The sequence below is a fragment of the Cystoisospora suis genome (assembly GCF_002600585.1).
Source record: "Cystoisospora suis strain Wien I chromosome Unknown contig_4697, whole genome shotgun sequence".
Taxonomy (NCBI): domain Eukaryota; phylum Apicomplexa; class Conoidasida; order Eucoccidiorida; family Sarcocystidae; genus Cystoisospora; species Cystoisospora suis.
Window position 1 is genome coordinate 555 of NW_027157489.1, and position 9438 is coordinate 9992.

The following is a 9438-nucleotide window of genomic DNA, read 5'->3' on the forward strand; positions in this document are numbered from 1 at the left end:
ACTAACCGGGCTATCTCAGCACCAGGCTCCCAAGAAGTGCTAGGCGGAGTGCACGCGCTCTAACTCACAACATTTCTCGCTGAGGAACTCTTGTCCCTCGCACGCACAACAGAAGGAACACGTGCTCTTCCATTAGTCCGGCGAAGTAGCGGAGCCCCGCTCAAGCAGTATTGCGCAGTCATGGCAACTTCGCGCGCTCCCGAGCCCAGTGAGGTGCGCGCTCCCTTTGCCCGCGATGGGACACCCCCGAAAAGACTGTGCGGCTGCGCACTGGGGCCGCGACTTTACGGCTCTCTTAGACCCTGCGAGCTGTCAGGACGCAACAGTCCTGCCACGAGGCCGCTGCCCGTCTGCGCCCCGCGCTCCTTTCCTCTTGCTCGAGCTGCCGTTTCACTCATACCCTCGGCCACGACCACTTTTCATCCACATTTTGCCTTCGTCAACGCTGAGGGAGAAACACTACGCTTGTCCCAGTGACAGCGAGGCACCCAAACGCGGGACGAAAAGGAAGACGGCATCAGCAGGTTTTTCGCAGAACTTAAGTAGTTTGCCCACATGGACAGTTGGTCACTCGACAGTCCTCTTTAGCAAGTCACTCCGCCGCCACATCTGCCATCGCCTCCTCTGGTAGGCACGAGGAGAAACGTATACCTCAGCTGCTAGCAGGCGACCACGACAGCACTAAGCATGCGCCCCTACAACAACCGCCTTTGTTCGAAAAAAGCGGCATCACCTGACACTTTTCCAGCTTGCGAAAACGGGACAGACGAGAGGAGCTATGTAGACACGCAGGAGGCCAGCAGACGGCTAAACTGCTCCGCACCACCCGGGCTCAAAAGATGCTGATAGCGTGCAACGTAGAAGAACATTGCTGCAGACAAGAAGAAAGGAAGGTAGCAGCTCCACACACGGTTCCCTGAAGTGAAGACCATACAGTTTGTCCACTAGACATGGCATTACAGCTGAACAGTGGGAAAGTAGGAGCTGAAGCACGCATGCCTCTTGAATGGTCATATGGCTGTCCAGAAGCACGGATTCCAGAAAATACTCGATAGGGCACTCAGACCAGCTTTTCGACAGCTGTGTGCCCGTTCTGACCGTTCTGACACACGGCCTTCCTCGAGGAGTTGAAATGTCGTCTGATAAGACTGTCTCTGTGCGGACGGTAGTCCCCTCCTAAGAGGGGACACGCGTATGTGTATATCCATCAATACACGGCGGCTAAAGAGATTTAGTGTGAAAGAAATGTCACTGCAAAACGCCAATCCTCTGCAAGATTTCTCGCCCACAAAGACAGCCAGGAGCACCCAAGATTTCTGAAAACAGCATCTGCGTACGGCTACCGACTGAGAGGGTGCACCGCTCATTGTGCAGTCCCTCCTTTGCAGAACGACTAAGTCTATTGTTACAATAGTAGAGACCACCGCGCTGCCTCGCATTAGAAGGGCGCTCTCCTCACGCGCGTCCGCGGCTTTTCATTACCTTCAACTGTCTGAAGACGGATAACAGGGACTGGAGTTGCCCGAATCGTTGGTCCACACCACATCGCTCGGTTCCCGCCGCAAACTGCCCGTCCTGAAAACAAAGCCGCTCCGCACCCTCGTCCAGCAACTTGAGTTTCCTGGCGTAACCCTCCCCACTTCGCTGCCTTTGAGACGCCACCGGAAACCCCTTTTTCCGCTCCCACGCATACATATCTCACCTGGAGGCTGCAGGACACGTGCGGCAACGCAGGGTGTTTTGGTATGCGATTGTCTCGCTGGCAACAACTCGTGCTCAAGCAAGGCGCCGAGTAGATCCGCCGCGCCATGAGGTCCGACCTCGCCCAACTGCCTGCAGTGTCGCATCAGCCTCATGGGAAATCAGGCGTAATCAGCCCCTGCCCCCCCGCTTGGGCACCTGACGTGTATCTCAGGGCTCAAAGAAACCTCCCACCGCTTTTAACTGACTGAAAAGTACCACACTGGCGTCAACAAAAGCATTACCAGACCCGTTATATGTTGTAACAGTAGTTCACTGGGGCCCGTCCACTCAAATTACACCAGGAGACAATTCCGGTACAAGCACCCGTCAAAACGACCAAACCTGCTTCACTTCCTCCGTCTTCCGTAAAATCCACTACACGCCCCACACCGAGTGCTGGAATATCACATTTGCAGCGGGACTCGTCGAAATTCGTCCAGAACAACCCCAGCTCGTGTGCAATCCGAACCTGAGACGATAACTTCAAACACGAATTGCGCTATGATACACCGCGGAATAGCAACAGGCGCACCACGGCTGAGGTGGGTTACTATGTCAGGAAAAAGCGTAATGTGCCTGCGACTACTGGGGCATAAAACTGTCGTGGTGTCTCGCACTTTCACCTTGATCCGACATTCTACGAAAGCAGACTGACTCAAGCAAACGATCGAAGAGCGACCGCAAGAGCGTCGAAGCTTCCTCGACAACGGCCTCCCGACTGAGCGCGGGGAGATGCCGCTCTCCTGGGAATATTCTTGATACAGCAGTTAACGTATGGCCAGGAGCGTCTTGAGGGTGGCCTGCATGGCGCGACGGAAGTACCTGGTAACCGTTCAAGCCTCTCTGCGCGTGCTCCAGCCGGTCTCTAAAGCGCTGGCGCTGCGCAGCGCCCTCCAAGGTACTTTGGCTGAACGCTATGCCTGAAGCGCCAGCCGATCTCGCAGAGCGAATCGCATCAGGTGGATGCCGACACCGTAGCATCTGCTGTAGTCGGAGGGTGGCATGAATGGCTCTGCAACCCGACAGAAGAGAAACACAAAGTCAAATAAAAAGCCGAACGCTGCTTCCTCAGTGTACACAAGCCAGCTGGGAAATGCACTTAAGTGATGCCTGCACACATTGTCTGTGGAGACGACTGAGCGCCCCAGAAAATGCAAAGAGACTAGTACTTTGTGGCAGCTCTTCGAAGTTTCCTTTCGGACAGCCACCGGGACAACACAATCCGCGGGGGCGCTCGAACTGTCGACTAGCTGCACACAATTCCGGTTTCAAATGCGCGGTGCCCACATCGGACCACGCCTGCATCGAACCTTGCTGCGCCGTTGCGCAACTGGTGTATCAAGTAGTGATAAAGGTGCCGACGCAGAAGGCGGTTCCTCAGCGAGACCGCGTCTCGAGGGACTTCGGACGCGCGGACACACGATCCCAGCGATTCGCATGTGGTTCAACACCTGGCTACACTCATGGGGATCACGGTGCACCGGGATAAGGGTCGGCCACTGAGCGCTCCTGAGGGCTGTTTACCAGGGACCTACCTCTGGAGCGTGCGGGCACTGGGGATTACTCCGCGAGATGTCCCGCACGTGGCAAGACGGCGAATGGATGCCGCGACAAATGTAGACGGCGGGCAGCCACCCTGGTACACAGCAGAAGTTAAAAAAAGCACTGCAAACGACTGGCTTTTCGTTCTTCATCCAGGCAACCTGCAACAGCCAGGTTACATCTGAAACTGCATACGATCTACCTCGGGCCAAGCCCATCTTCGTGAGAGAGTTGACTGTCTATAGCTGTAGTGAGCCTAGGGCTCCGTGAGGCCCGCTGCAGAACATTGAAACGCAGTCTCATATTCGACGCGGCAGCACTGGGCACACAACCGAGTCTCGTAACACGACACTCCGCTGAAGGGCTCTGTACCCACTGTCTACACTGTCAATCATAGCCTCTGTCTCTAATGCCCAGGCTAGCGCTGGGCCGAACTGTACCACAAATCGACACTCAGAGTGTCAGCTGCCCTTCTCGGCTTTCTTGCTGATAAGTTCTGTTGTTCGAAAGCCTCGGGAATAATGCCCGCGCACGGACCAAAAACACGTCCTCCTGTGAGTGAAAGGGCCTCTACACTGGTCAGCTCTTTGAGGAAAACTAATCTCTAGTCACACCTCTGGTCACCTTGACGCATGAGCTGTGAGGGCCACCAGCAGTGTGACTGGACGAAAACGTTGCATCCAGAACGTCAGTCGCGCTATCAGAGAACGCCGACTGGGGACTCTCGAATACACCAGGGAGTTCAACAAACGGAGTGGCGCCGTTTCTGATCTTGGGGCGTGCCTCGGCGAGCTCAGTCCTCGACCGGAATAACTTCCCCGACCCCGTGGAAGCTTAGGCCAGGCTGTTCAGCAGAAAAGAAATGAAGGTTTGGATGAAAGCGGGCACGAAAAGAAAAAAGGGGGGCATCACCACCTACCAACCTCTGGAAGGCACGGACAACCGCCATGAGAAGGAAGACAACGTCCCGGAACGAAGCACCAGCTCCTTCGTCAAGCTGAGGGTGGTACACAGCCAAAAGACATAAACAAATACAAAGTGAGAGGGTCTGCTGGCTTCCTGGCGGTTTAAGAAGAGACGTACAAAAGGTGCTGCACGTTGGGGTACTGTTGGTGCTGAAGTGCGAAGCAGCTTTCCCTGTGCAGGCAACGCGATTTCTAGGAATGCCACGTTCTTGGCGCCTAGCTTGTGGACCTATCTTGACACCGGTGGCGTCTCTACGCCAGCCCGTAGAGAAGACGTAGACACTCCGATCCTAACTCAGCATGCCTCTTCAGCTTTTTGAGTCGTCACTCAGATCGCAACGCTAGAATAGGTACACGGCTCAACGACACTCAAGAGTCTTCAGCGCAAGCGTTGCTTAACAGACCGCTGAAGCGTTAAGACGATTGGCCCCCACACAACCCTCCTCCCAGTGTCACAAACCTGTGATTCCCTGCTCTGTGTGCGGATCTGTACAGTCATCCGAGGACACCGTGTTAACCTCGCAAAAATGGAGAGGGAACACGTGCCCTTGGAGAGCAGGTACAAGGCGCCTACAAGGCGCCAGCATGAAAACCAAGCGACATAAGAGCCACAAATGAGCTAAACGAGGGCCGTAAGTTGACCGTCACCGACACTAGTGCCACGGGCACGCAGATCACTCGACCCAGCTGTTTGAACACGAGCTGCACAGCAACGACTGCAACAGTCCCTCTTACCCCGGTCGCCGCGAGCAAGGCTAGTCGCCGAAGCTGATTTGAGTCAATTGAAAGTTTTCCGTCCTGGGAGCTCCATTCTGCCACAGACTCACAATCGCTTACGGACCCCTTTAAGTCTGGGTTAGGCTTTGCACAGAAGCCAGGCTGCTGTGGTTCAGTTGCCACGATTGTTGCTCGCCTGTAAGAGTCGCCAGGAGACTGACTTAGACTGTTGCGGGGCGGGACGGCTCTTTTGAGACTGCCGTGCGGGCCTCTGCTCTGCATGTTGATGCTACTGCAAAAGCGCGAAAGTGGGACGAGCTGGCTGCATGCCTCCAAGAGTATTGTCAGGTCCGAGACCGTAAGAAGGCCGGGACGAGTCTCGATCATGCCAAGGATCCGTTTGAAAAAAGCAACTTGACAGCCACCGCACCTGGGACCAGAGCAACAAAAACAAGGAATCCAGTGGCCCTGATCTGAAGCTGCCTTTCACGACGACAGTACAAAGTCGCAAACTTATCATCGACCGCCATCTGCTGGCTAAGCCCGTCGTTACCTGCTGCCTCGGCCTCGGCTTGTGTCCGCAGCCCGCTCGCTGGTCGCGACCCGAGTGTCACAAAGCCAGCCCACGTCACTGGACACCCCCAGTACCGGAAAACAGATACGGAACCGACACGCGCGCTGCGCACTACAAACCGGCAGGCCTGCCCGCGGTGTAACCGAATCGGGAGCAAGATGTTACGCTCACGCGTTCAGTACCCCAAGTTCAATCGCGAAATAGCAGGAGTTCTCGGGTAAGCGATGTACCAGCAGGGAACTAATCACTTGTCGAAAACTATTGAGGTTCACAGCCGGGCGCTCTCCAGTGCCGTGTGTAGCTTAAAGCAACAGACTTCGGTACGCTACAGTCGACCGTATATGCTGACACAAGGGCGTCGCGGCCCCACCTTGCAGTACTTTGTCAGAACCAAATCCCTGGACCGTTATCCACGAGCGGCATGCGGATGTGGATTAGCGCGCCGCACAGCGCACGCAAGGGACGCGGGCGGTTGGGTATCGGAAGCCTGTGTCCGATCCGTCACTTGCAACCACTTTCGAACCAAAACACAACACCGGGGGACAACCGCCGCGACTTGAGTGATGCCGAGGCTACACCACCGCGGTAAGGAATTACATTCACTACGCTCGATGCCTCGAAGCCTTCACAATCGTCTCCACGTGTACCGGCGAACGGTCTTACAAAACCAAGACTATAGGATTGCTCCGGCCACACACCTCGTGCCACCAAATCACAGGAGCCCCCGCCTGACTTTGGCTGCAGAAAGACGTTCACCCCAGAAAGACCGGGCCGCACACAACCTGCGTCTGAAGTGGATCTGCCATCTCGTCTGTTTTCTTACGTGTCACCGAACGACTTCAGAGAACCCAAAGAGTCACACGGATTCAGTCCAGTCGACCGCTTACGAAGCCAGCAGCCGGACGAGAAGTACCATGTCGTTCACTGTCCAGGCGTTCCATGCATCTTGGGCTGGCACGGCGCACGCCTCCCCGCTGACCAGTTGACCTGAAAGCTGGGGACCAGCACAGGCGTCCGAGGCGCACATTTCCAGGCTCACCCCCGTTCTTTGTAATACCCACGCTGGGAAGGTGTTTCTTTGGCGCCACAACGCTGGGCGCGATCCACCGTCCGCTGCCATTGTACGCCCCCATTACGACCCCGGAGCCGTCACAGTGTCTGCGCTATGCATGTGCGGAATTCACTGCTGCTCCCGTGTACGCAGGTATGTATGTACATCATCTATACACTTGTGATAGTTCTTTTGAACGAGGCAAACTCCAGCACATGCAGCCACTGTGAGTCGCTTCAGCAATTAGATTCTTATCGCCTCAACGAAACGACTCTTTCAGGCCAATCTGCTTCTCGGGCAAAGGTGTCCTTCACTGCGGCAGGCACACTGCACCCTAACTGGTTGTCGGCGTGCTCGCTTGTCACCGACGGGCCAACATGCCAGACAGCCTAAACGCACCTGGTCGACTAGGGCAGGAGGCATTCGTCCAGCCCGACGGAAGAAAAAAAAAAGATGCAAAACTCCCGTAGGGCTGAAGCGCACAAGGAGGACACGCACACCAAGCTCTACCTACTCCGTCCAAAGAGTGTCCGGAACTGAACACGTGACAGAGGGTCGATCTCACATGTCTTGAAGCCAGATTCCTGATGAAGGTATTCATGACAGCACCATAAAAAATCCTGGTGGAAGCAACTCCCGGCCAGCCTTACGATGGCCGGGGCTCAAGAGGTACTTTTGGGAAAACAATGCTGCAGGCACTTTCAGAATTTCAGGCTTGGACACAAGGTCCTCAACTTTCAGGCGCTGTCTTTCAAAGCCGTTCTCCGTCCGAGTGATTAATGGAAAGAAGTCGCGCACGAAGGACGAGGCGACCTTAGACGGACCGACGGCCACCAAGAGCTACACGCTTGCGTAGAATTCTCGTGCTACCAGAACTAAAAAAAAGACTGCATTGCGTTCCAGCGCCTCATATTTCGTTCGAAGGACACGGGCTCCTCTACCCTGTGAAACACGGAGAAAAAAGGCGTAGACTAAAGAGACGACTGCGAACCTCAGGCCTGGAAGAAGAACAAGAGCCCTTGAGCCCAAACGCGTCCAAAGCAGCTCCGTAAGCGGCGATCCGGTCCTTGAGAAACTTTCATAGAGCCGAGCGGCAGGTTCTCCAGGAATCGGTGTCTCCTCAGGAATTAACGTCCCGCGTCTCCTGAGTGTCGGCTGGCACCAGCTGTGGGGTGCAACGGAAGCTCGCTGATGAGTTCCCTCCTCGGGAACACAGCTGGGAACCACAAAGGCCGAGTCCGGAGAACCAAACGGCAGATCAATTGCGCTTGCAGCTTCCCCCCGTGGTGGCGGAGAGTTTTCAGCTCTCAGTCGTTCCCTCCAAGACGGTGCCGCGATCCCACGGGTAGACTCACGGCCACGGCTCGGGTATAACTGAACGTCCGCCTGCACACCCCAATAATTTTCTGGTTGAAATTCTCGCGTAGGTTGCCCACACGCTGCTCCCGTGCGCACACCAGTCAAACGGGTTAGGGATCGTGCACCACCGAACGTGGTCTTTTTCCCGCTTCGACATTTCCCCTTTTTCAGACTTCTCTCTGAAACGAAGCCTTCTTGACTCGTGGATAAGCGAACCTCCGGAAACGCGCCCTTCTGCCTCAAAACAGCCCCCGTTTTCTTTGATGCGACTGGAGAAAAGCACTCCAGAGGTTCGGAGTGCGGAAGCTGATCGGCGAACGAGCCCGGTCTAGTATAAACGGCTGCCGCAATTGTAGCAGCGTCAAGCAAATGCGCTGGCCCCATGCCTGATGTACCGAACACGGAAAAAAGTGAACTACTCACCACCCGGCACGGAATACGAACCCCTCTTCTCATGATGGTGATCGGCACCTGACACCAGCGTCCGCTTCGCAGCCAGACGATGCCAAATGTCAGACGCTGCGGAATGCAAGCGAGCCACGGCGCAGGCTCCTCGGCAGCGTGAAGAGAAGACAGCCACGCGACAGTCGCGGGGAACTAGTAAACAAGCGTCAAGAATCCCCATTTGCTGCGCCAAGAAGCGGCAAACAGAGGCCTCAGAGGAGCATCAGAAAGACTCCGCTTCGCAGACAAGTTCTTACAGCATTCCTGTCCAGGCAGTAACACGCACACGTTCAACTCCGGCACACACTGGAAGTGAAGAATGCTGAGGCGTCCTAGCGCTGATCGACATAGGTGCAGAGCGGCCAGCATGCTTGACTTGATTCACGCTGCTTTCCCACCTAGCGATACGGAGAGAAGATAGGCCCGCAAAGCGACTACACAGCCATACTGAGAGCTGCCATGATTCCAAAAAGAACCCGCTGGATCAATCGAGCACCTGACCAGACGGACAGGTGAGGGAGCGAGCGGTTCATGAAAGAAGTCGCCATCACGGGGAACATCATGGGGTCCCGACCTCCCATTTAGCCTGAAGCGCGAGCAAGGGGACACTCTGTACGAAACCTCGTTGTGACGTACAAAGCTGGCCAAGTCGCCCTACGTTGGGGAGTGCATGCGCGACTGCTCCGCGTTACACTGCGTGGTTTTTCACTAACAAAGTCAGGCCGACGAGGCAAAGTTAAGGGGGAGACTGGTGATAACAGATAATGGGTGTTGCAGACTGAGAGAAGGATCTCTAGGTGTCCCACTGTCGAAGAGACCGTCATAATCATTTCTACGGGCTCCAGAGGGGCCAAGACAACAGGCAGCCGGGCGGATCGCAGACGACGCAGTCGACCCCACGCGAGGGCTTGAGGAAAAAAGGTTTCCTGCATTAGAATAAAGAGAGCCGAACACGGCGTGAGTAGTAACTTTCTCCGGAAAGACGGAACCGAGTGGTTTTGAGAGACCGTTGCAGGAGTTGGTGATATGCCGGGCAACACAAT

At 55.5% G+C, this 9438-nt stretch overlaps 2 protein-coding genes across 2 annotated transcripts; both read right to left on the reverse strand.

Annotated features, from left to right (window-relative positions):
- Positions 1 to 609: 609 nt before the first annotated feature.
- Positions 610 to 9438, reverse strand: CSUI_008390 (uncharacterized protein). Its single transcript, XM_068068523.1, has 10 exons — positions 7584 to 9438; positions 6992 to 7064; positions 6429 to 6535; positions 4986 to 5397; positions 4205 to 4282; positions 3279 to 3379; positions 2409 to 2755; positions 1703 to 1833; positions 1483 to 1575; positions 610 to 871 (listed from the first exon to the last, which is right to left on the reverse strand). Exons 1-10 carry the CDS (start codon positions 8405 to 8407, stop codon positions 833 to 835), a joined length of 2205 nt encoding a protein of 734 aa, XP_067919501.1. The 5' UTR covers positions 8408 to 9438; the 3' UTR covers positions 610 to 832.
- Positions 3415 to 3774, reverse strand: CSUI_008391 (uncharacterized protein). The gene has a single exon (XM_068068524.1). The coding sequence runs from the start codon at positions 3586 to 3588 to the stop codon at positions 3484 to 3486; it is 105 nt and encodes a 34-aa protein (XP_067919502.1). The 5' UTR covers positions 3589 to 3774; the 3' UTR covers positions 3415 to 3483.